Source organism: Salvia splendens, chromosome 8 (assembly GCF_004379255.2).
Source record: "Salvia splendens isolate huo1 chromosome 8, SspV2, whole genome shotgun sequence".
In the NCBI taxonomy this organism is placed as follows: Eukaryota; Viridiplantae; Streptophyta; class Magnoliopsida; order Lamiales; family Lamiaceae; genus Salvia; species Salvia splendens.
The window spans coordinates 16,803,980-16,831,379 of NC_056039.1; the positions used below are offsets into that span (position 1 = coordinate 16,803,980).

General features: G+C 38.6%; 2 protein-coding genes and 2 long non-coding RNA genes across 4 annotated transcripts; 1 reads left to right on the forward strand and 3 right to left on the reverse strand.

The window, feature by feature from the left end:
* Positions 1-557: 557 nt before the first annotated feature.
* LOC121743373 lies at positions 558-3,583 on the reverse strand. Its single transcript, XM_042136664.1, has 2 exons — positions 2,639-3,583; positions 558-1,545 (listed from the first exon to the last, which is right to left on the reverse strand). The coding sequence occupies exons 1-2, from the start codon at positions 3,488-3,490 to the stop codon at positions 802-804; spliced, it is 1,596 nt and encodes a 531-aa protein (XP_041992598.1). The 5' UTR covers positions 3,491-3,583; the 3' UTR covers positions 558-801.
* Positions 3,584-5,106: 1,523 nt separating this feature from the next.
* Positions 5,107-6,083, forward strand: LOC121744478. Its single transcript, XR_006038621.1, has 3 exons — positions 5,107-5,186; positions 5,348-5,696; positions 5,775-6,083. It is a non-coding gene; the product is annotated as an uncharacterized LOC121744478 (long non-coding RNA).
* A 10,890-nt stretch (positions 6,084-16,973) lies between these two features.
* Positions 16,974-18,258, reverse strand: LOC121744130. The gene is made up of 3 exons (XR_006038490.1): positions 18,174-18,258; positions 17,955-18,037; positions 16,974-17,466 (listed from the first exon to the last, which is right to left on the reverse strand). It is a non-coding gene; the product is annotated as an uncharacterized LOC121744130 (long non-coding RNA).
* A 1,390-nt stretch (positions 18,259-19,648) lies between these two features.
* On the reverse strand, positions 19,649-27,199 carry LOC121745844. The gene is made up of 4 exons (XM_042139792.1): positions 27,188-27,199; positions 26,731-26,785; positions 25,813-25,961; positions 19,649-20,290 (listed from the first exon to the last, which is right to left on the reverse strand). The coding sequence occupies exons 1-4, from the start codon at positions 27,197-27,199 to the stop codon at positions 19,649-19,651; spliced, it is 858 nt and encodes a 285-aa protein (XP_041995726.1).
* Between the last annotated feature and the right edge of the window lie 201 nt (positions 27,200-27,400).

Sequence of the window (27,400 nt, forward strand, 5' to 3'; positions counted from 1 at the left end):
CAGCATCGAACCTTCAATTACAAACTTGATGTCCAATTGCAGACAGTTCGAGTTCTAGTTGAAGCTCCAAAACATTGTTAATTGATCTATGTATTTTTAAGAATAATATTTTTATTTCTTAAAAATAAAAGCAGAGAGACTACTATTTTTATTTTTAAGAAATTTATCATTTAGGGTGAGCCGTCCCAGAAAGGAAAAGGAAAAGGAAAACGTGTAACTTAAAGTAGAACAAAGTGAGTATCTGTTTCTCTCACCTGTGCATGCGATGCGATATGCAATTAGAGATGAGAACTTTTTCAACAAAGCTCCATCTCTCTCTCACACACCACACCAATTTGTTGAGGAACAATCCCGCAACTAGATTTTAGAGTGTTTAACTACTCCCTCCGTCCCAGGAGGATGACCCCTTCCTTGGACGACACGGGATTTTATATAACTTTATTTTGTGTGTTAAGTGGAGAGAATAAAGTAAAAGAGGGAATAAAGGTGTTTTCATTTTTAGTAATGTATCATCTTGATTGGGACAAGCCAAAAAGGAAAGTGAGTCATCTTCGATGTGACGTAGGGAGTATAAAGTAAGTACTCCTGATTTGTTATAATAAGCACCACAAACAAATTGTCAATTGGGTCTAACTATTTACAAACACTTGATACTTCCTTTTTTCCTACAAATCCCTACAAATCTCGTACATGAGAACAGGTACACCATTACAGTCTCACTGAAAAAACATTGCAAGTTTGATTATGGCATGTAATGTAACAATCTAAACAATGTATTGTACATACAAACAAAACTGGTGATCATCGAATCCCATATTCGTCTTCATCATAACCACGATCATCATCATCATCATCACCGTCATCATCAGTGGTATTATGCAGATCGCAAAACTTACTGATAGCATCCTGTGCATCAGAAACCAAAGCATCTTTTGCAGCTTTGACAAAATGCTGATTTAAACAATTCGCCTTTTCGTCAATTTGGCCCTTGATGTTTCTAGAGTTCCTCAATGCTTCAGCCTTCCTTTTGGCATCCCTGCAATGCAGCTGATCTATGTATTTCTCGTGCAAAGCCTTGTTCTTAATCTGCTTCAGCACCGGGGGACTAACAAAACCTGCTTTCTGAAATCCCTTCAATCTCGAGAGATGCTTTTTCTGTGATGGTGAAGACACCGGCCTGCAAGCTGTGAGGAAGCTAGTTGCTTTGCTCGGTTCTGGTGAGGCGAAGGTTGTATCCGCTTGAGGATTGGACGGGGATGGATCCGTTGTTGGCTCAAGAACCGAAAACAGATCCGCACAGTAATCTTGATCTTCCTTCTGTTGGTTTTGCAATATCTTTCTTGCTGTCTTCTGTGCTAGAAGTGTCCTCCTTTTGGGTCCAAGCCTTTTCGTTTTTCTCTCCACGGGACTAAGTAGCCTACTTGCAGAAAACGAGAGGGGTGATGGTTCCTTTAGTTTTGCCCTTGAACGTGTTCGTGGTTGGGGTGGAGTTTGGTGGTCGGAGTGAATTCTGTCAAAGCATTCCTCCGCCGATTTGCCAGGAACCTGCAGCAGAACTCATGATGTCAGAATGGTCCGATCATCTCTTTATGAAACCATTATGACATTGAAAGAAGTGGCTCGCTTATGGCGGGATGGAGGGAGTAATTGTGAGAAACTACAACCAAAGCTTTTATTTCTCCTGACAAAGAATTATAGTAAGTAATTGTGAGCTTCCTCACCTCATAAGAGGCTCTGGCTTAACAGAAGATTTAATTGTTTTCCGTGTTAGACAATGTAAATAGGAAGTCAGGAAAGCATATCTAGGCAGAGATTATTTCCGGAAACCTAAACAAGATTTCATTTTTATTCTGTATACAGATTGAATAACTCACATAGTTGTAGGTTATGATCCACTGAACGTTACAGCATCGTTGACAAAGACACATTGTTTTAAATGATCAAGGAATTCATCATTCACAATCATCGATCTTAAAGAAGCCAAATCCTCTTATATCAAGATCTAAAGCTCCATAATAGTATAAGCCAGATAAGATTCAATGCCTACATTCAAGCACATGCTCATCATCGAAATGAACTTTTCATCAACATTTTGCTTACTCTCTCCACTCCAAACGCGGACAGATCAGTATTAGGTTGAAACTTCCTATCTCCTGGTCCTAAACTATATGAGTCCGAAGGTTATACTAATATTTCATCCATTTGAATTTCTCCTGATTCTACTCCACGACTCTAAATATGCAGTGTTTTCCCAACAGCAACAACAATAATCTCATTACAAAGCTATGCACTCTCTAAATAGAAGATATGACAAATTGAAGCTAAAAATCATTAACACAGCCTAAGATATAAACAAAAATGCAAAATAGACTAAAATGACAAATTGAAGCCAAGAATCCTTAACACAGCCTAACATATATCCTCACAAACAAGTATACAGAAATTCAAAATGCACTAAAATGACAAATTGAAGCCAAAAATCCTTAACACAGCCTAATCTATAAACAAAATTGCAAAATAGACTAAAATGACAAATTGAAGCCAAAAATCCTTAACACAGCCTATTATATCATCTCACAGACCACAGAACGCAAAATGCACTAAAACGGGAAACGAGAGAAGATGAATTGAAAATTACCATCCTTGCAACTTTCTTCCAAAACTGAGGTGTGGGCTTAGCTGTGAAATAAGCTCTTTGCAGAGAAACTTCCTGTTCCTTAGTCCATCCTCGAGCATTTCCGCACTCTCCCTCGACTCCATCTCTCTTCCTCTTCTCACCAACCTGTGCCTTCCTTGCAAAATTTTGTTCTCCAATTATCTTCACAACCCCATAATCTTCGACATCTTTCCCACTCCTATCTCGTTTAGATAACTCGTCGTCCTCTTCGGATTCCACCTCATCCCTCACAACTGCTTTTCGCCTGCGAATAACCCTCTTCTCCTTTTTCACAGCCTTTTCTTCTCTATTATTCTTCCGCTCTTTCAACACAATAGAAACGCTATCGACATGATCCTCACCCGAATTGATGCCACCAACGAATACAACTTTATTTCTCCGAACCGAACTCCTTGTCACCATCCTCACCACAACCTCTTCCTCACGCGGATACACAACTTCTTTTCTTTTACCCGAAATGCTTCCCTCATACCGATTTTCAGACCTTCTAGATCTCCCGCCCGATTTCGCCGGACCTTTCACAGACGGATTCTCCAAATCCGGGACACCTAAATTGGCCCCGCGTTGCAGTCTTTCAGACTTTCTAATCCGGTTTATCGAATTCTCCGAATCTAAATCAGACTCTCTCCCCCTTCTGTTCTTGATTTTGGAAAAAGGTGTGGGAAATGAATCGGGACGATTGTGTCTCGTTTCAGCAAGATTTGGGGTTTTTGGGCTCTGAACTCCGGTTTGATTTCTATGGAGTCTGGTGGATCTTCGAAGGGAATTGCTGGGGATTTCCTGTTCGATTATCGTGGATTTTCTCTCGGGCATTTCTTCAAACAGAAGTCTGCAGCTTCACCTCAGAAATTTGAAAAAAAAGAGACGATGCCATTATTCAACTTTTATAAGAAACCCTAATACCACTAATTTTTTCGCAGAAAACAAGAATGTATTCAAAAATTATAGCCGTTGGCTTTTATTCAAAAATTATAGCCGTTGGCACGGTAATTAAGTTTTGACATTATGTATATGGTCCATTTTGACAGGCCGCGAATTTTAAAAATATATTCCCTCCCACAAAAATATACTCTTTACGTCTCTATGTAGGAGATGCATTTAATTTTAAACACTCATTTTTAAAAAAATGATAATAAATAATTAAAATAGAGAAAATGTAAAAATAAGAGAATGAATAATATAGAGAAGACTTTTAACTATATTATTTTCTTTATTACTTTACTTTCTTTTCATTTTAACTATTTATTATAATTTTTCCAAAATGAGTGCTCAAAATGAAATGACTCTACTACAGAGAGACGGAGGGAGGGAGTACATTTTTTTCTAGTTCGTTCCACAAGAATATGCATTATCTAAATTTAGAAATTGTTTTCCCTCTAATGAGGTAGGACTCATTCCCCACTAATAATATTTTAATTATTTTTTCTTTCTACTTCTCTCTTACTTTACCAATTGTGCATTAAAACTCGTGACAAAAAAATTTGTCGAAAAAGTTAGTGAAATGCAGATCTTACCCTTCCTCGAAGTGACATATTTCCTCTGTTCTATAAAAATATGAGCAATTGAAATACAATGAGAATTAATTCACAATTGGTAAAGTAAAAGAGAGTATGAGAAGGGTAGTTAAAGTAGTGTTAGTGGATAGTGAAACCCACATTTTTATTAGTGTTTATTGAGTTGTAAACCAGACTTATAGTGGTATTAGTTGTAATTAAATTGATGTATTTGGGTAATATATTGGAGATAACTTTCCATAAATTGAAATGCCTATATTTTTTATGGAACAGACGGAAATGAAAAGTGCACATATTTTTATGGGGCGGAGGGAGTACCATTCTTTTTTATCTCTTAATCTAATTGAAACATTTCTTAAAATGAAAACATTATTATCTCTACTTGATTCGTCATCCCTTATTCTTTCTCCACTCAATTCACAAAACAATACTTCATATGTCCGCCATTAGGAGTCTCATTTCTTGGTTGCACAAGTTTTAAGAAATTTAAGAAAAGTGAGTGTAAAAAAAGTAAGTAGAATATGGGTCTCACTTGCAATACTCCCTCCGTCCGCCATTATGAGTCTCATTTCTTATTCGCACGGATTTTAAGAAATGTTAAGAAAAGTTAGTGGAATATGAGTCTCATTTGTATATATTAATTTTAAATAAAATGTAATTTGAATAAATTAGTTGAATGTCAGACCATGTTACCATTTATAGTAACTTAGTTCGGTACTCTTGTTGGGTTTTACCCATAATTAAATGTGGGTTGTTTTAATTTTCTAATTTTTTTTTTTTTTCTTTTTTTTTTCTTTTTTTTTTTCACCGTAGTTTGATTGAATTCCATTGTTTGGTTTGTCACATTTGGGATAAGATTTGATCCAATTAAAAACTAGGGAAAAATGAATGTCATTGTGTTCAGACGAATTACGTCCAAAAGTTCCAGCTCCCAAATTTTCCGCGCAGAGGAAAGAACTGGGATCAGTGAAGATTGAGGATCTCCTTCTTCTCAGGTATACCAATTACATTGAATTCATAAACTTGGTTATGCTCATTTGTTGTTTTTCCGATGAATGTGTTGTCTTCGTCTATAAACCAACATATATTTCAATTTTCCTCGTCGAATGTTTGACTGCGGCTATGGTCGGTATTGAGCGTTTTGTGATTTCATCAGGTTCACCCTGTCGGATATCCCGTAAGGGAGATAGGTCGCATCGAATGTGAACGGTTCGAGAGGAAGAAATCTTGGCCGCAACCATGGTCCACCTTGTCGCAAGGGGTTGGAAGTTGGATAATGACTTTTGTGCGGGCTATTTGGGGATGATAGAGGACAGTCTTCATAATGAATTCCCCAATACCGACCCGACCTTAGGGGAACTCCTCATATAAACTCCAAGATTTTTGCTTGGAAGAAGAATTACGCCGGCCTAAAAGCAATCCTATGAAGAAGCGGAGTTGGCTTTAACCCAGACGGGGACTACAAGATCGATTGCGACGACGATCAATGGGAGGCTATTGTTCAGGTAGTCACTTTTTAGGCATTCTCTGACCAATTTTGTACCTCTGCACGTTCTCATTTGAATTACACTTCTCCTTGTAAGGCTGACAAGGACGCCAAGTTTACGAGGAATAAGTCTTGGCCATTTTGGGAAACTTGGAAGGTCATCTTTGGTAAAGACCGCGCATGTGGTGGCGGGGCTGAAGGTGTAGCCAATGCTGCTGAACCACCGGGCAAATCTTGTTACGCTTTGCCACGCTCACCCCCAGTGCAGTAATGTTTGACATCTCGTTCGTACTCGTCAAACCACTGAAATGATCTAAGATGCTTGACATTAGCGGGACACTTCAGGTAATACCTTCCAATGTGCATGGCGCTCTTTCCTACACGGCGTAATTCCATCTTGCCCGCACCGGACTCACAGACGGGGATTTCATCCACCATCGGAAACAAAAGCACAGTGAAGATCACATGATAATGTAGTGTATTAAACCAAATGGAATGCAATTCACATCGGTCGAAATAAAAGCACAATGAACAACAAATAAACCAACAATGTACTGCAATATATGGTATTTCTTCAACCAAATAGAATGCAATTCACATCAGTGTATAGTTTCAAAAAGATAAGCCAATTCACATCAGTGCATAGTTTCAAAATGATAAGCAATACAGAGACATCTCGTTTGAAATCTATCTGGTTTTCCACATGTGCATAGCTAAAGCATCCCTTTGTCCTGTCCACTCCGGTGTCGATTGGACACAGTCAACAAACTCATGTGCCACAAATGCTATATCATGCGCAACTCTCAATATCTCTCCGTCGAGCTCAGCTTCAATAGGGTCAACTTCTATTCCTTGTCGAATGAAATTGTGAAGAAGGAAGCAAGCCATGATAAGCTGGATTTGTATTTGGATAGGGTAATACGAAGCACTCTGGAGGATCCCCAACGCATCTTAAGGACCGCAAATACGCGTTCAATGATATTACTAACTTTGTTATGCCGCAAATTGGACAACTCTTTTGGGTTTTGTGGTTGAGCATTACCAACACCCCATCCTTAAGATAATATCGTACTCCTTTGTATGGAGTCAAGAAGCCATTGCTATTAGCATACCCTTTATTACACAAGTAATAGCAAGCTGAAATAATGATTGAACTCGCTAGTTGGGCCTTGCATATGAGTTTCAAGTAAAAAAAAACAGTCCCTTCTAGGGAAGTAAGGAAATATAATTGTACCTTGAGGAACCTTAAAGCCGTTTTCCCGAGCTACTGCATCTCTTAGGATGCGTGAATCCCCTGTCGATCCCTCCTACCCTGGTAAGAAGTACACAAACTGCATATTACGGTCGCACACGCCCAACGTGTTGGTTGCTATATGACCCTTACGGGTATGATACCGAGATTTGTCACTGTTACTGTCAAGTGCCCCGAGGCAGCCCCTGCACCAAAAAATAGGTTATACACTATACATGAGTGAGACTAACACAAAATTGGATTACATCATAATATAAACACACCTTGAACCATTTTCGTTGGTGTTCGATGCACTCGTCGAGGACATGAGTCGGCTTGGCAAGCACCACATCATGTAGACTTAGGACAACTCCTAAAATTTTGTTCACATTGTATGACGTAGTTGAACCTGACCACCGATAACTAAATTTGGTAACTCTATTTTTGTTGTGATGTACCAAAATCAATCATCTCTACGTACTTGCCGGTCTGCAAAGCGGCCCATTCACTAAGAACACGACATAACTGCCCAAATATGTTGCGGTCTATTCGTAGGTTAGCTATGCAATCAACGTCTGTCAAATGAACAAGTCTGTCTATGTGTTCGAGCAGAGTAGGGATTTTATTCAACACGCTATACTTTATAGCGTGGTCTACTACTCTATGTTTTGCTCACCGGGTTCGCGCTCTAGTGTAACAATGGATAAGCACAACTATATCGACGCGGTACTAAAACATTATGTCCTCGAGCATCATTGACATTTGGGTATAATTAGTAGTAGGAGGTCTGATCCTCTTGCCTATATCTATGTTTAAAATATTCACACATCATAATCATATCAAGTGTAAGCTACAATAATCTATCATGTTCTTTGTAGAGCATCACAAACAAATATTCACAGAATAATTTACGTTAATTGAATAGTATGCTCCACCCCTAACACCTACAACGCATACAAGTAGGATGTGCATTCATCTTCAAGCACACCTGAAATGATTGAGTTGTTTTTTTGTTGTCCTCTTGTCGTTATTTTTGTTGTCCTACAACGCATAAAAGTGAACCAGTGTCAGAATCCTGCAAAACGTACGTTAAAGCAAAACTTTACTAACAACTTCATCTTCCTCATACAATCAACACGAAAAACAGAGTTTAACCAGATCTGTAGAGATTTTCATACTAACGAACTATGTATAACGGAACAAACTTGCAAAATTGAACTTGCAACTCCAGATCTATGCTAGGAAGAACGAGTGCGAGCACGTAAACAAACTGACTAAGCCATAATCATGCAGAGATACAAAATCGGCCACCAGATCTACAACTCAGAAACGTAATCAAACATGAACATACTCTCAATCAACGCAAATATACTCAGAATTACTTCACCATACTCGGAACGATTAGATCTAACCATCCTAACACATTCCATTCAGGATTTTTCCACAATCAAACAGAATTCATAGATCAGCAACTCAGATTTAACACATCGTACCACCGCAAAATTACTTGACCAAAATAAGCTCACAATTCAGAAACCAAAATCATGCATGTAAAAGAGAACATTCCTAGAAAAGCTAAAATCATAATTCCAAGTGTACAACATCAAAAACATCCAGATTGATAAACGACAAGTTGAAACTTAAAACAAAACGTAGCAAGCATGAAAATTAGAGATTGTATCTTCGCTCCAGTAGCCCCTTGTAAACCTCCGTAGCTTCCCCGAACTTCTGCAGCATTGTCTCCATCATCTGCTTCCACCTCTCCTCAGTGGCAGTCGATCTCACCCTTTCCGGAGTAGCTCTCACCTCAGTCTTCGCTGGCTCTTCCTCGCCTTCACTTTCCACTTCCACAGATGCCTCCTCTGCTCGTCCAGCCTCACAGAAAACCAAGGCAGACCCCACTCTCTCAACAATCCCGGCGTTGATGAAGTAAGATGTGTCAAATCATTCGGGCTCCTCACACATTAGGATGGAGGATCTGGGAATGGCTAATCTCAGAGAGACATTCCTTAGAAAATAGGCTCCCAGCATATGGCAGGCATACAAGTGACGGATAGGGTGGCGGGCTATTTTGTGGCAGTCATGAGCTAGCCAGTAACCCAAATGGACCTTAACTTCATTAATCATACACTACATGAAATACAATTCAATTGTGGTGATTATAGTGTTTGTTGGGGTTTGTATACTAAAAGATGCTTCGAGCGTATATGCCTTTGTACAGTCAGCTTGTGCATTTATACGAGAAACGTCACGTCCACTTGTGTACCTAATTATGAGAATAAATAATATAATATAATGGTTTATTTATTGAAATATAATAAACAAGTCTAATGCTTCTTGCTAAGAAGGTCAAATAGGGAAATTCGATGACTCCTCATGAGATTTCCAGTAGGGGACTTGGCCAGATCTAATAAGATGAAAAACGTATTCACAACCTAGATAGGCTTTGGCTACCTATTGGTATGGTTGCGGTGTTTGTGATAATTCTCTCTTAGCTAAGAAGAGATTAGTAACACCGGCGTGGTAAAGCATTGAAAGGATCTAATACGAAATTTATTCTTTATTGCTATCTACTGAAAGAATATATTTTAGAAATTTTAGCATTTTCTAGTCTATGAAATTACTATCAATATTGTTTATTTAATCAAACGCCACTTTGACTTATCAATATGGGAGAGTTTGTACGTAACTCAAACATGATATCTTGGGTGGTAGTAATTGAATAACATGAAGGTACTGGAATATTATTTCATAGAATTCGCGTGTCCAATGTGGTATGATTAAATCCCCAAGAGGTATTTAAAAGAGGAATTTATTATTCAGAAATGTGCGCAGTTGGAATTTATTTCCAAGAATAATAAATAAAGTTTCAAACTAGAAAAACTATTTGGAGAATTAATTTAATTCAAAGTCACGTAGCAGACAAAAGAATTAAATTGATGGATTAAGATAATCTTAAACGCAGGAAATATTATAAAATAAAATGGACTCAAGTTATTTGTAATTTGGTGATTTAGATGGGAGTGCAATATTATTCTTTAGTGGAACAAAATAATATTCCATTGATAATATATTAAATCATGGGTCATTTGATTTAATTAGATATTTATCTAATGGGTGAGCCCAACATCTATTTCATTCCATGGATCTCCATCCTAACCTGATAAGTCCAAGCTTATAGATAGTGAAGAGATGGGAAACCCTAGCATGCACAACACTACACAACTCCCTCCTTCCTAACCCTAGCCGCCGTCGCCGGCGCTCCCCTCTCCCTCTTGCCTCGGTTTTCATGCCCTAACACGTGGGAGAATTAGGGTTTTAGTTTTTGTTCTTATTCTATCCTAATTCATAGGATTAGATCAAGACAATCTCGTGTTTGTGTTGGTTTTCTCTAGATCTCATATCACGTTTATTTGATTGTTCGAGATCCGCCCACACGGATGAATAATCTAGGACATGAGAATAGTATGGAAGATTCATGGTCAATAAATCAAGGATCTCCGGGTGGTGCAGCTAGCAACGTCAATCCTATGATGGATCAAGAGGTAACAATCGAATCTACATCAAATTGCATGTTAACGTGTTTATTTAATGCGTTAATCTATATATCTAGTTTAATTGCATGAAATTGGAATCGAATGCATAATAACCTAAATAGATCCGTAAGGACCTGTTTGTTTTCCGTGTCTTCTGCTGCGGTAGTCCCAACAGTGTTTGCTTGGCCAAGGAGGTTGTGGGCTAAGAAGATGTGTGCCAACCTCAGGACGGGATCAGCAATCTCCTGCCCTTTAGACACACTGGTCATAAATAGATCTGCACCTCCAGCTGCTACGAGGTCCCACGCTTCCTCAGCGTCAAAACCATCAATGTCTTCGGGCTGGCCAATTTCCCGTATTGCCCACAGTCACATCGTATCCTTCTCTGGACTCAGCAGCCCCAGACTCAACGACCACTCTCTGAAGGGTCATGACCACCTCTTGATTAAACACCCTAAAGTAGATCGACTCAGTGTCAAAGTCGGTAAGTGGAAGGAAGTGAAAAACTCATTCACCAAGTTAACTGGCACTTCTACTGGCGCGTGCTCCAACAACCATTCGAACCCGATAGCTCTGATATATTTGAGGTATTTCTGCTCAGATTCTATCCCCCTTAGGGAAGGATAATGTCGTTTCCTCCCTGACTTCGCTTTTCTTGTCTCCGATACCCTTCCTGCACAGTTCTTTCTCAACTCCGGGTCCTTGAAATAGACCATAGGCTCCAGCAACTTTTGGTCTAGTTCAACCTCCAACTTCTCATAGACTCCTTCGTTCTCCTCGCTTTCACCGGTCTCCATCCTTTGCTCTCTCTGTCCCTCATCTTTGCTCTCCTCCTCTTGGTAGTAAGGTTCTTTGGTAAGATCGGTAACGGGTTCCAGAATTACTACACTCAGTGACGCCTGCATCGGCTTCATGTTCCTGTTAGGGGTAGCCACATGCTTCCCCTTTCTCTTCCGATGAGCGGCTTCTTTCTTAGCAGCTACCAGGATCGCGGCCTCCTCCCGCAAGCTCTTGTGTTCCTCTGTCTCTAGCCTCCTCTGTGTTCGGAGCCTCTTCCTAGCTGCCCTCTCATTGAGGGTCTCCTCATCTTCGTCAGATCTTACTTCCTCCACGTTAACTACGTCACGATCTTTTCCAGTCGACTTCTCCTCAGCCGATTATTGCATCGTATCCACCTCCAGGTCCTCGGTCTCCTCGATTGCCTCACCGTCTCTCCCCTCCTCCTGGTTGTTCCCCTCTTCGTCCTGCTCTACCTCCACCTCATCTTCTTGATTCTTGTTTTGTTTGGTAGAGTCTCCTATGGGGTTGTGGGTACTGGTTCTTCGAGAGGTTGCGTGGTAAGTATGCCGACGGGAGTTGGGGGGTCGGTTGGGACTTCAAGTGGAAACGGGCTAGGGTTGGCTTCCTCCTTCCTGATTTATTCGGCCATATGATTGAGAAGGTCACTCATCTTTCCTGTGGGGCTGAACTTCCCCATCATGTCCTTGATAATCTTCAAGTACGACACACCCATGGACATCTCCGGCGATGGAGTCGCACCGGCGGTTGGCAGCCCCATCGATTGCGCTGATGGGGGTGTCAAGGCATCCGGTCGGGGAATTGAGGGTATCTTCCGCACTCAGAGCTTGGCGGAGGATTTCTGGGACTAGCTGGAGGCAGATGACTTGTCCATGGTCGATGGTGGAGAGTGACTTCGCCGGAAACTTTGAGAGTTTGAGAGTGCTAAGGATTTGTAAAATGTGAAAAGGTGAGTAAGAGAGAGAAGTGTGTTAAATAGAGATGGAGGAGGAAGAGGGAACAGTCGCAGTGATGTCAGCAACCGTTCGCCTCCCTGCTCCAAATTTTGAATTTCAAAATTTTCTAAATTCTCCCCCTTTTTACCTCTTCCGGTTAAAAACAAATTTGCTTCTAGTAATTTTCTCTCTCTCACTTATTCTGCTAAATCCACACTTAGAATAAAATGAAGGAAACTAATAAAAAGATTTTTTGGAGTTCGGGTCGGGAATACTCAAAAATCTGAAAATCCCATGTTAAATTTAAAACTCTTCCCAGATGCATCCAAAAATCTTGAATAATATTCTTTTGTCTTTTCTGAAAATTGTTTTGTTAGGAATATTTTACTTAAAGAGGAACAAGAAACAAAAAACATCATTTACTTCATCACTTTTTACAAACGTAAGCAACCTTTGAGATTCACTTGATCCAGTGTTTAGCCCATACATTCGTATTGGGTTGAGCAAGTTAATTTTAAGGACGCTCAACACTGTCCCTCTACTTGATAAAGTTGAGTGTGCGTAATGGAATTTCTCCCACTGCGCACACCTCAGAGTTGATGCCCATTACCCCTTTTCAGATGGATCATTAAGAAAAAATGATAGACCAGAACACTTCCCTAAGATTTCACGATTCTCGTGAGGTGGCGGATCGATTGACTTGCAGGTTGATCCTCGCTTGTTTGAGTTCGACTAATATTGATCCCTGCCAGATTGGAGGAGTAGTACTTTCTGCCCCGTTTGTCACACTTTTGTGCTCATCAGCCGGTAGCTTCCTTCCCTCCTCACAGACCTCCATCTTTTGGTTTCCGGTACCATCTTTACAGTTAATTGGATCAATTGATTCAGAGTTTCCTTCCAACTTGATCAATTCAGAGGTCGGTAACCTGTTATAAAAGAGATTCTCAACTGGAGAGCCCGAAATAAATTTTCATCTATCAGTTGCTCTTGTCCACCGACTTTTCTGAGGGTAGATCACCATCGTGATTGCCCGCTTTTTCTTATGATTCTTGTAAGTTCCTAGGACTTTCTTCTTTTCCTTGGGGCGTAATCCAGGGGCTGAAGGATTTCCGGCCGTAAGTGGTTCAGGCCACGGCTCCAGCTGCTTGAAGTAGATTAGTCTTGCAGCTACTCTTCTAGGCTTTTCATTTTCCAGCCTTGGCCCTTCTTCTTCGCAGCACTCATCCGGTTTGTCTATCACTGGAGGTGGTCTCTCTACTGGTGCATTCTTTCCATCCACTTCAGACACAAATCTCTCCACCTTCTCATCGAGTAAATGTACTTCTTCTCTTCTTTCTAACCACAATGCTTGATGACTCCTTCTCTCATTTCTCTCATTTGGAGGTAGAATAATGTGGCGTCGAGTTCCCCACAATGCTTGATGACTTCTTCTCCCATTTCTTGAGGTTCATCATTCGCCTCCTCTGGAATTCCCCGTGATGTTTGGTCATTAGAATGTATGGCGAGAAACTCCTCTTTGGCTCGGGACTTCTCCTCTGCCAGCGTCCCTTCAACACCTCTTGCCTCTCCCTGCTTTTCCGGTGGCATCTCCGACTCAAGTTCAGTGCTCGATGGTTCCTCCTCCTCGGGTTCATTTGTACTATCTTCACCTAATCTTTGTTCATTCGTCTGAGATCTTGCCCTGTCCTCTTGTATCTCTCTCATGATGTTAGCTAGTAAGGAAGCTTGCTTGATCATTTCGTCCATGCTGGCCTTATGCTCATCATGAGCATTCTGCATTTCCAATGTTAGTTCATCATTGGATTTCAAGCAACTCCTCATACCCAGCTGAGAGATGATCAATCCTTCGATCTTTTCCTCTATAGAATTTGTATGCCGATTTATGTTCAAGGATAGCTCAAAGCCCTGCTGAGGATAAGAATGATATTGATCTTGACTGGGATAAACTTGGCTCTGGTAAGACTGTGGATTCTGAGTCTGCCTGTCTTCACTTGGCCATGTCGGGAGGTGATCTTCAGCATTGGAGGGCCATGGTTGATGGAGATGATTTTGGAAAGAAGGATAATGGTTGGGGAAGTTAAGTTGATACCTGGGCTGACTAGGTTCATAGTTTTGAGAATCGGTACAAAGCTGGTAATCTTGATATCCCATTTGCCATATAGGCATCTGGGTAGCATTTACGCATGGCTCTGGCTGGCATGGGAAATGTGGGTATCCTCCAGTCCAGCTCCATTGAGGTGGGACTATGTCGTTCTCTCTTCTTCCAGAGTTTAGGTATTCATCATGGCATGCTTCTGCTTGCCACCCAGGATTCCAACTTCTATTCGAATTCCAAATCTCACCCGCATTTTGGCGATGTCTCACTTGATCAGTTTGGGTGTGGGCTCTGATTGAGGAAATTTGCGGATGACTTGTCTCGATCACTGATTGGAACGCTCTCTCAAGCTTGTCAACCCGACTCTTCAGGTGATCGTCATCTTCTCATGCGGTAATCTTCACCATACTCCCTTGGAGTAGAGCAACTGGTATATCATCGTATGTTCTTTTCGCGTAGAGAAGTTTTCCCATGACGATCTTGGCTTCAGTCACTCGTACTTTGGAAAAACTTCCCCCTTGACGAGTTGACCAGGTCTTTATTTTTTTGCATCCATCCCCTCATAGAATCTCGAGTAGATCTCCACTTCCATCATATTGTGGTTCGGGCATGCGTTTAATAGACCTATGTATCTGTACCAATATCTACTCAAGTTCTTATCACACCCCTGGGTAACTTCTTTGATTTCCCTTCGAAGTGCATTCGTCTTTGCTGCTGGGAAAAATTGTTACAAAAACATTCTTCTGAAATCTAACCATGTCTTGATGGTATTATCTATTAGGTGGTAGCCTCCTAAACCAGGCATTTGATTCCCCTTTTAAGGAGAGAGTGATGGCCTTTAGCTTGAAATCATCCTCACTTGATCCAGTCGGCCTTTTCTGCACCCTGCAGATTTTACGAAACTCATGCAAGAACTTAATCGGGCTTTCACTATTTGCTCCCAAAAATACAGGCATAATGGCTAGCAGATCCGGTTTAACATATACTGCTTCTTGCCTCGAGGTGGTGGCAACAGCGGATGACGATTCGCTTCCCGAATGGGCATAGAGTGAACCTATTTCCGGATCAACCTCCTGACTGTAAACCATACCGGCCTTTTCTTCATTTGGGGCAGCTGTCGATCCGGAATGACCCATGAGAGTGATGGTTTGACCTTCCGCTTTGCAGGCATCCAGGTCAGTTGGAGAAATGGGAGGTGGTTTGATTTGAACGGTGACTGGTTCCGTGCCTTCCAACTATGGAAAACAAAAGACAAAGAAAAGTTTATTTACAAGATTTATACTAACTTCTTAAACAAAACCTAAGATGCTCTGCCCATCTAGGTGCTCTTCTGCCTCTGTTGCCCCTTTGGTTTTCACCAGCGGGTCAGGCAGTTGATGCTCTGGAACGGGTAGTGTTGAGCACTCTCAGACTTCTTCTGGACCAATTGGTAATTGTTCATCATAGATAGGATCGTTGGTCTGCACTCTGGGTGGCCTGAGTCGACTTGCTCCAACTAAAATCAAAAGAAAGAAAAGAAAACTTATTAACAATATTTACACCAAGGTGTCTCGCAACAAATGTATGAAAAATGCCATCGTCCCCGGCAACGGCGCCATTTGAAATGCTCTAGTTGTTGTTTTGTTGTCCTCCTGTCGTTATTCTTTCACGTGAACTGAATCGTAAATTGGTCGTTGAGGATTGATCAAGCTGAAGTACCGAACTGATCCAGCTGAATGATGTCTTCTGTTGCCTGCAAGTGCCCCATGAACTGATTCAGTGGTAAATCTAACTGATCAACTTGACTCATTTCAACCTATTCTTGTTCTGTGGGGTGTGCAAACGGAGGAGCTCAGAGCTTTCAAAACCTTAACCCACAATACTATGAATTAGTAAACGGAAGTAAGGGTCGAATCCCACAGAGACGATGTGTTCCACATTTGTTGGGGACAAGTTGGGGATGGCTGCTGCCACGCATTCAAAGTGGGTTAAGTTAAAGCTACTTGACTGAATAAACTGAAGGACTAACTACTAAACTGATCTACTCGCTAAACTATGACTGAATTAGTAAACTCGAACTGATCAATGTGCCTGAACTGAGGAACCTGTAAGGTAATTTCCTGAAATGGCCAAACAAAGTAAAAGTGAACTAGTGTCAAAATCCTGCAAAAACGTACGTTCAAGCAAAACTTTACTAACAACTTAATCTTCCTCGTACAATCAACACGAAAAAAAGAGTATAACCAGATCTGCAGAGATTTTCATACTAACAAACTATGCATAACGGAAAAAACTTGTAAAATTGAACGTGTAACTCCGGATCTATGCTAGGAAGAACGAGTGCGAGCACGTAAACAAACTGACTAAGCCATAATCATGCAGAGATACAAAATCGGCCACCAAATCTACAACTCAGAAACATAATCAAACATGAACATACTCTCAATCAATGCAAATATACTCAGATCTACTTCACCACACTCGAAATGATTAGATCTAACCATCCTAACACATTCCATTCATGATTTTTCCACAATCAAGCAGAATTCATAGATCAGCAACTCAGATTTAGCACATCGTACCACCGCAAAATTACTTGACCAAAATAAGCTCACAATTCAAAAACCAAAACAGACCAGAGAAATCATGCATGTAAAACAGAACATTCCGAGAAAAGCTAAAATCATAATTCCAAGTGTACTGCATCAAAAACATCCAGATTGATAAACGACAAGTTGAAACTTAAAACAAAACGTAGCAAGCATGAAAATTAGAGATTGTATCTTCGTCCCTTCTTGGGACGGTGTTACACAAGCTGAAATGTAAAAACAAACCAACACCCAACCACCACTAGACTAAAAACCAAGAACCAAGTGTGTTGACGGAAGATCGGGAATGTAGAGTGTTGTGAGCACCCATTTCAACCCTAGGAGAGAGCTGAATATCTGATGAGTGCTGCCTCCTTCCTATTTCCATTTATAGGAAGGCGTGAGGTCTTGATCCCTAGGGCAACCGTCCCTTTGAAAAGTCCTCCTTGCCCTTCGCCTTTGGGGATCATTTTAAGTTTGCGTTCAATCTCCTATACGGGTGCTCGCGCTGCCTTCATTTGTTCTGACTTGATCCGTTAATCCACCGATTTGACTCCATTATCCTTGCTCCGTCTGTCCGCCCAATTGATCAATACAACTTCTGAAAATGGCGGACTTTATATACACCTGGCTCACAATTGTACGTTAGATTACAGAAATGGATGTAGTTTATCACATAACACATGCATGAAACGAGCCTTATCAACACCACACACAACCAAGCGCTTACAGAAACCACACCATAATAGGAAAGAAAAATATCAAATTTGACTAATTGTGACTGTCAATTGACGCGTGCAAGCAAAATAAGAAGACAAATATCATTGTCGATTTATGGGTCATCGTCGGGGCGCAAACAATTTTCAAACATCACAAATTGGACAAACCCACAACAGTGTAATACAAAAAATACATATCATATTACGACTGAGAATGGAGAATTGACTCATTGGTTCAACGAGATCGTCCTACTTCTCCAGCCCGTGTACAAACCTTACTTCAATCAGTGTAGAGAGACAATTACAAGTTGTTAGCGAATTGTTGGTTGAATAAGTAGATGCACAAATTTGAGACTCCGATTTTGATTTGACAAACGCGTAACCACATAGACATACATGTTGTATTGATCTCCTCGGCGTGTTGATGATAAAAATATAGTGAGCTCGATCCAGCCACCGTACCATGTTAGGGCACCGCTCTACGACAAAAATCAAAGGGTGGAAGTGAAAAATGGCAGTTGGATTTGGGGGTAATGCGATTGGAAAGGGTAAAAAAAGTAATCTTTGCACCCAATTCTTGACAACTTATTCGAGGCGGAATTGAATACCACCTACCTCCCAAGAATTGAATTCCACCAATTCAAGCCTCAACAGTGCGGCCTTTGCCCTATTCCTCGGGCACTCCAGAAACAAATCAAAGACACCGAACGCCATTAAACACACAGATTTCCATCCATATCTTAGAATAACAAGAACACCGAACACGTCATAAAGTTGATCCGTGATTCCTAATTGTGGACGGACTAAAATATTAAAATGGGGCTCCTATTTGCGGACGGAGGGAGTATTAGTTTTAAATGAGATGTGAGTGCCATGTGGGACTTATTAGCGGCTTCATAGTAAAATGAACCGAGACTCTTATTGACGGACGAACCAAAATGAAAAAACATGACTCCTATTCGCGGATGGAGGGAATATTGTATAAAATCACGTGTTGAATATGAAACACTTCACTACTTGAATTGGGACAGATGAATTATATAACCTGAGTTAAATGCAGGGAGATCCCAAAATAGAAAACTAGAACATATAATAGGGTACAAATGAATACCAATTGTTTCAAGATAATTATTAAAATTTAATTTATTATTAAATAAATTCTAAATTTTATGCAATTTCCGTCCGCAAAAAAAAATAGTCTTGTTTTTTTTCATTTTGGAGCATCCACCAAAATTGGTGTATTCTATTTTAGTAAGTTTTTCTCTCTAATTGACTAAAACGTAGTTGATCGTTAATTTTACAGTAAAAGGTAATTTTAGTCCTAAACATATGACTAAAATACGAATTTGTTCCAAAGCATTCACTTTTCATAGAACAAGTCCATAACAAATGAAATTCTTCTCGGAGTAGTTTTTTTCGACGGTTTCGTAAAAAAACTAACGGTCATGCCACTGTGCAATTAGCGTTGACCGTTAGATTTTTTACGGTACCGTAAAAAAAAGGACTACTTCATCGACATTTTCATTTGATATAGATCTGTTTTTCAAAAAGTGAATGTTTTGGACCAAATTCGTATTTTGATTATATATTATGGACCAAAATATATTATCCACGACTAAAAGCTAACACACTTAATGTGTAGGACTAACACTCTCTTCAGACAAATACTCTCTCTGTCCCATTAAAAATGAAACATTTTCCTTTTGGGGTTGTCCCATTCAAAATGAAACGTTTTCTAAAATGAAAATTACACATCTCTACTTTTCCTCTCTCTTACTTTACGCTATTTTCACTAACTCACAAAACAACACTGCATAAAATTCCGTTCCGGAAACCAAATGTTTTATATATTGGGACGAATGGAGTATAAGAGACCATATCTAGACTCCAGTCCATGTAAATAACTAAAAATGTGGAAAATTTGGTTTCATTTGCCTGAGCCTTTTATAGAGTGTGTTTCATAGCTAAGGTATGGCATGGAAGTCTCCGATCTGTCATATGCGGATGATACAATCATCTTCGCACAAGCACAATCATTAATACATTCCTCTATATATATATATCTACAAAAATTCGATCCAACACCAAAATTAATCACAATACATCTCATCATCTACTGCAAACATTTCCAAACTATCCTCTTCATGAATAGCCACAATTTTCCTCCCACCTTTACTACCAAGAATCCTATTCCTCGAAGGCAACAACCCTCCATTATTGTTCTTGGCATCTTCATCTTCATCTTCATCTTCCCTCTCCAAATCAGCAGGTGGCAAGAAACAGTCTATGGATAGTCCTTTGATGTTGAAATCCACCTCCTCCAAGCTCCAAATCTCCTCCATTCTCGTCCTCATGTGGCCTCGCGAGTCCTCACCAAATCTAAACAGGGAGACACAAGTCCTGCCCGAGTGTGCTATGTTGACGCCTTCCACGGTTCTGTAGTCTTGGATCACCGACTCCATCGTGGTCTCCCAGAACACATCGTGTCCGTCTCCAGGCGCCTTTATCTGCAGCAAGTGAGTGTCTTCCAGTTGGATCAATAGCCCACTTCTCTGGCTGAAACTCCCCCACACAGTGTACCTCATGATCTCCGCGTTGCTGCTGCTTCTCGCTCTCTGCGTTCGAGCCTCTGCCTCCAGCTTTAGCACGAAGCAATTCACGCCGTTGATGCTCTTCTCCCCGATGCAGATGGAGTTGGAGAAAAGATTAGCCGTTGATCTTGGATCGAGCCCCTGTGTTCAAAAGCAATTTAGTTTACATATCCACTGTTTTTGCGTAAATGTGTATTAATGTAACAATATGGACGACAAATCAAGGAAGTTTTGATTTTGGGTTTGAAAATAATGTTACTCCATAATAAATGATACTCCCTCCGCCACCTATAATATTATTTTGATTTGGCACCAGTTTAAAGAAATAATTTGATTTTGTAAAGAAAAATGAGAAAATAAGTTAGTGGAATATAGACCTCACTTTTATATAATTGTTTTATAATAGAATATGAGTGTAATGAGTTAGTTGAATGGTTGGTTCATTTACCTAGAATGGAAAAAAATAAATGGGACTTTAAATCACGCATATCCCGAAATGGCAAAATGAAACTTTAAATCGCGGACAAAGGGAGTACTACTCCATCGAAAAAAATACGCAAGTTTTATCATTTTTGGGTTGTACACCAAAATTAGATTTGTTTCTAAACATGGAAAGTTTTAAATATTAAAAATACTATTAATAATGTCCACATTTGCTATTTTGGTCCGTCCACAAGCTACTGTCTATATTTACTTTTTCCATTTTTGGTAATGGACCACACTTTTCACCAACTCATTACACTCACATTCTAATATATAAAATGGAACTCACGTTCCAATAACTCTTTCAACCCTATTTCCTTCACATTTCTAAAAACATGCACCAAGTGAAAATGAGACATTAAATATTGAAAATTGGTCCTCATCCTACATAATTCTAGAAATAGATATTTCTTATTTTTTTTTGTCATATGTATAAATCTAGAATTATGTTGACTAGATTAGAGATAAGGATGAATTATAGATAAGGATAAGAATAGAATTATAGATAAGCATGGTATTAGTGATGATGAGATAAGGATTACCTTATCCATTATCAACTCTATATATATATATATAGGGTTTTGATCTATGAAAACTAGATTTAAATACAGAAACGCAGAACAATATCATGCGTATGACATTTTTAGGTCATGGTTAGTGTATTTTTAGGTCATATTAACCAAGTATGACCTAAAATGATCTTAACATGACATTAAACTCAAATCTTATAATATGACCTAAAACTGCTTAATCATGACCTTCCGTGTTTTTAGTTAATTATTGACCATTAGATCATCTAATCCTAGGGCTGAGATTTGGGCTGCATTTCTGGATTTAAACACATACTTATTTTGATCATCTCCATATATATATATATATATATAGGATTGTGATCAATACCGAACCACTCTTAAACCTTAAACGCCGAACAACATCATTATATGATAACATGGAGTTCATTATAATGAACTAATAACAAACATATAATGAACTTCAGATTTTTAAATTATGCATGATGATGTCATTGTTTTTAAATCTCATAATTCCCTATAATGAACTACAAATAAAGTTGTAATGAACTCTGCGTTATTATATAATGATGTGTTTGGCGTTTAGTGTTTAAAACTAGTTTGGTATATAATACAACCCTATATATATATATATATATATATATATATATATAGGGAGATGATCAAAATAAGTATGTGTTTAAATCCAGAAATGCAGACCAAATCTCAGCCCTAGGATTAGATGATCTAATGGTCAATAATTAACCAAAAACACGGAAGGTCATAATTAAACAATTTTAGGTCATATTATAATATTTGGATTTAATGTCATACTAAGATCGTTTTAGGTCATGCTTTGTTAGCATGACCTACAAATTACCTAATTATGACCTAAAAGTGCCATAATTATGATATTGTTCTGCGTTTCTGTATTTAAATCCAATTTTGCATAGATCAAAACCCTATATATATATATATATATATATATATATATATATATATATATATATATATATATATATATAACTAATTTTAAGTGTATAACTAGAGAACAAATCTCAGCCACACATCTTAATGGAACAAATATTATTTATTTTAATAATATAAAATAGACCAAGGGTATTTCTGGAAATTACATTATGAAATTTAAAGAAGAAATTACGCGGTTTCCTTCTCCTTCCAAATCTCCATCGATATCTCCTTCTAAATTGAATTGTAGAATCAAAACGGAAAAATTGGGCGAGAATTTCGGAATAAAGTTGCGTTCAATTCCGGTAAAAACATAATCTCCCCTTCAATTTGTAGAGGGGGATGGGATGGAGCGGTGGAGGAGGTGGTGCTACAAATAGGGATTAGGATGAAAATGTGGCAGAGGAATATGTGTAGAGCGGACACGTCGGCAGCGTCCGACGTCGGGAATGAGATTTAGATGGGTGCCACCGATAATTCTCTTCGAATCCTTGTCATTCACTAACAAATTATAATTATACCCACAACTTATACTATCGTGCATGTGATGTACTAACTGAGTAACATCTCAGTTCTAATAACATACTACTACAAGATATAACAAAATTATATTAACGATGTTGAATGCATCTACAAAACACATCACTCTTAGCATGATCTTAATTCACTGTTGTTTACAAAACATATCACTCTTAGCATGATTTTACTTCACTATTGTTAACAAAATACATCACTCTTAGCATGATCTTACTTCACTTCACTGTTGTTTACAAAACACATCACTCTTATTCTGATTTCACTTCACTCTTGTTTACAAAACACATCACCCTTATTCTGATTTTACTTCACTCTTGTTTACAAAACACATAACTCTTATTGTGATTTTACTTCACTCTTGTTTACAAAACACATCACTCTTTTACTTCACTCTTGTTTACAAAACACATCACTCTTATTGTGATTTTACTTCGCTATTGTTTACAAAACACATCACTCTTATTCTGATTTTACTTCACTCTTGTTTACAAAACACATCACTCTTTCACTTCACTCTTGTTTACAAAATACATCACTCTTGGCATAATTTTACTTCACTCTTGTTTACAAAACACATCACTCTTATTCTGATTTTACTTCACTCTTATTTACAAAACACATCACTCTTATTATGATTTTACTTCACTATTGTTTACAAAACACATCACTCTTGTTTACAAAACACATCACTCTTAGCATGATTTTACTTCACTCTTATTTACAAAACACATCACTCTTACCATTATTTTACTTCACTGTTGTTAACAAAAGTATTGAATTCTGAATTTTAACTTACATATGGACTTTTATTAAATTTTGAAAGAAATGAAGGAATTGATTTATTAAGCACAGTATCTAATTTGGTGAATGAAATTTCTTTCCAAGCGGTAGTTACACGCCATTATATTCGAAAATGGAAACAGTCATTACACAAAAGTGATGATAATTTTTGGTAAAAAGCAGATAGAAGTAGTAAGTAAATGGTGGGTAAATATTCAGGTGCGGGAGAAAGGGGAGGAGCTGGAGCTACAGATCATCGTGCAGTGAAAGCAGTAGAAAAGTGACGAATTTTGGATTGGGTGGAATCGGAGTGCGACGAATAGGAAGAAGGGGAAGAAGAATTGTTGATTCTAGGTTGGTAGGGCTGAGGACTTTTGTTCGCCATGGTTGAACACCGTGAGCTCTTCTTCTTCTTCTTCAATGACATAATTTGGCTGCAATGACAATTATACCCCCGTCTTGTTATTGTGGAGTAAATTTTTGATTGAAGGAACTAATTTCTCCTTAAATTCGAAAATTAATAATAGCCCTTGATTTTCTTGATCTTGTGGCTGTGATTTGTTCTCTAGTTATTTGGTTAAGGGGTGTTTACCATAGATCACTACCCTATATATATATATATATATATATATATATAGGATTGTATTCAAATCCTTTTCACCTATTTAATCCAATCTCCTTCTTAATCTCCACCATTTATTTCCAAGATCCTAGGGCCTAAATTATTGGCTTTTACAATTAAATTAAATACAATAAAAAACCGAAAAGGATAAAAGAGGGAATTACTAAATTGTTTGTTATGGTAACTTCCATGATTTTCTCCTTTGAAGATCTTGGCAGTTATCTTCTAAAATCACACCCACCAAACGTGTTTCTCCCCCTAATCCATCGCCGAACTCTTTCTCTCTCCCTATTCCACGTTGCAATGAAACCATATTGTTGAGTTAAATTATTTAGTGCACCATAGAGTAAGCAGATACACATAATGCACCAAATTGTACTAGATAATGCATGTTATTGACTATATAATGCACGATGTTTGAACCGTAATGTATAAGTTTTCTGAGCCGTTTTGTTTGTTTATGTTATTCAATTTCATGAGTAGTTTAAGATTGGCACTGTTTGCTTGTTTGAGGCACGTTTCAATCATTCCCCAAGGGTTTAACAATTATTGGGGCTAGGGTGTAGTATGGTTTAAGCTACACAACAGTAACTAAAGTCCACGAGTATTAGCCCTTCCTCTATGGTTTAGTTATCAGCGTCGCTAAGGTGGTAGTTTAAACCGATACACATAATGCATCAAATTGTACTAGGTAATGCATGTTATTGACTACAAAATGGACGATTTATGAACTGCAATGTATATGTTTTCTGATCCGTTTTGTTTGTTTCTGTTATACAATTTCATGAATAGTTTAAGATTGGCATTCGTTGCTTGTTTGGTGCACGTTTCACTCATTCCCAAGGGTTTAGCAATCCTTGGGGCTAGGGTATAGTATGGTTTAAGCAACACAACCGTAACTAAAGTCCACGAGTATCAGTCCGTCCTGTATGGTTTAGTTATCAGCGTCGCTAGGGTAGTAGTTTAAGCCGAAACACATAATGCACCAAATTGTACTAGGTAATGCATGTTATTGACTATATAATGGACGATTTGTGAACTGCAATGTATATGTTTTCTGAACCGTTTTGTTTGTTTATGTTATAAATTTCATGAATAGTTTAAGATTGGCATTCGTTGCTTGTTTGGTGCACGTTTCAATCATTCCCCAAGGGTTTAGCAAAACTTGGGGCTAGGGTGTAGTATGGTTTAAGCAACGCAACCGTAACTACAGTCCACGAGTATCAGTCATTCTTCTATGGTTTTGTTATCAACGTCGCTAGGGTGGTAGTTTAAGCCGATACACATAATGCACCAAATTGTACTAGGTAATGCATGTTATTGACTATATAATGGACGACTTGTGAACTGCAATGTATATGTTTTCTGAACCATTTTGTTTGTTTATGTTATAAAATTTTACGAATAGTTTACGATTGGCACTGGTTGCTTGTTTGGGGCACGTTTCAATTATTCCCCAAGGGTTTAGCAATCCCTGGGGATAGGGTGTAGTATGGTTTAAGCAACGCAACCGTAACTAAGTCCACGAGTATCAGTCCTTACTCTGGGGTTTATTTATCATATCGGTTAGGGGGTAGTATCAATCGATAAATGTAATGTACAAATAATATTGTAAAATGTAATCTATTTAATCAGTGATGTACAATATATGTACTGTAATGTAATTTTTTCTGATATGTTTTTGTTATGATTGTATACAACATTTTAGTTTGCTCAGCACTTCTCTATCAAGGGCCATATCTGAGGCTGTATAGATGGTCGACCTTCCACCACCCTGGTTTCCTATGCTCAGGCTCTTCCTGAGCTGTACTTGTCCCGGTCTCTGCTAATCTCTTCCATAATTTCTGGACAATTCCATCTGGAATTACATCATCGACCACTTCGTCGATGTCCAATCTAAGCTGCTTCACTGCTATCCAACATACAACATCAGAACATGATTATAACGGAAACTATCAATATTCCATGTACATTAGCTAATGCACCATTCACTCATGTACACAAGCAGTAATTGAATGTATAGTACTTGATAAATAATGTATAATACTTGCTAAATAATGTACAGAAGCAATCAGATAATGCACAACAGAATATTACATTGCATCAACTAGGTTCATATACACAAGCAATCAAATAATGCATAATACTTTATAAATAATGTATAAAAATAGATAAATAATGTACACATGCAATCAAATAATGCACAAAGGAATATGACATTCACCTATTCACCCATATAAACAAGCGGTCACGTAATACCCAATACTTGATAAATAATGTAAACTATTAGCTAAATAATGTACAGATTCAATAAAATAAAGCACACAGGAATATTGCATTCACCCATTCACCCATGTGCATAAGCAGTCAAATAATACCTATAAATTGATAAATAATGAATAATAATAGTTAAATAATGTATAGATTCAATCAAATAATGCACATAGGAATATTCATTCACCCAATCACACGTATACAGAAGCAGTCAAATAATGGATAATACTTGACGAATAATGTGTAAACAGTGACTAATAATGTACCCAATCAATCAATTAATGCACAAGAAATTACATTCACCTACCACCCTTTTACCAAAAAACCGCCGACGAATGGACCATGGAATACTAAATGATGTACATCAATACCAGAAATTCTACACGCAAATGAAATAGATCCCTCACCTTCAGCAGCGTTGGTTGAGATCTTGAAGGTCGGCCTCTCTTCATCATAATGTATCTGCGAGACGAAACAAATATAAAAAACCGCTAAGATTTCGTCGACAAAATCTGCAACTAAAGCATGGCAAACTAGAAAATAATTTCACACCCAATAATAGGCAGAACCCTAACAAAAAAGTAAAACGAATTTATGATTTCAGCAAATCGAGACCAAGCTGAGTTTGAAAACAGAGATGGTCGCGCACTACGGGAATAATGTTTGGACGACGAAACGTACAAAAATCGCGCTCTCTCTGTAGATTTCCGGTTGCTTCAGGTGGCAGCTAGGGTTTAGAAAGTGGTGGGAATGTAGGGAGACAATTTGCAGTGATGAATTGAGGGAGTAGATGAAGCTGATAGCAAAATCCCTCTTATAATTCGCACATTCCGTTTTTGGGCGGTTTTGGTACTGTCCATTTACCAATTTACCCATATAATGCACAAAAAGGCCTTAATAATGCAACGACGGGATCATTAGTAAGCTTCTCATCCGGATCGTCCATTCCTCAAATCTAACGGTTCCAATTAAGAAGAAACTTAAATCCAAGAGAGGAAAAGGAGATTAACACTACCCTATATATATATATATATATATATATATATATGTATGTATCATGTAGTTTCAGTGTGTGAA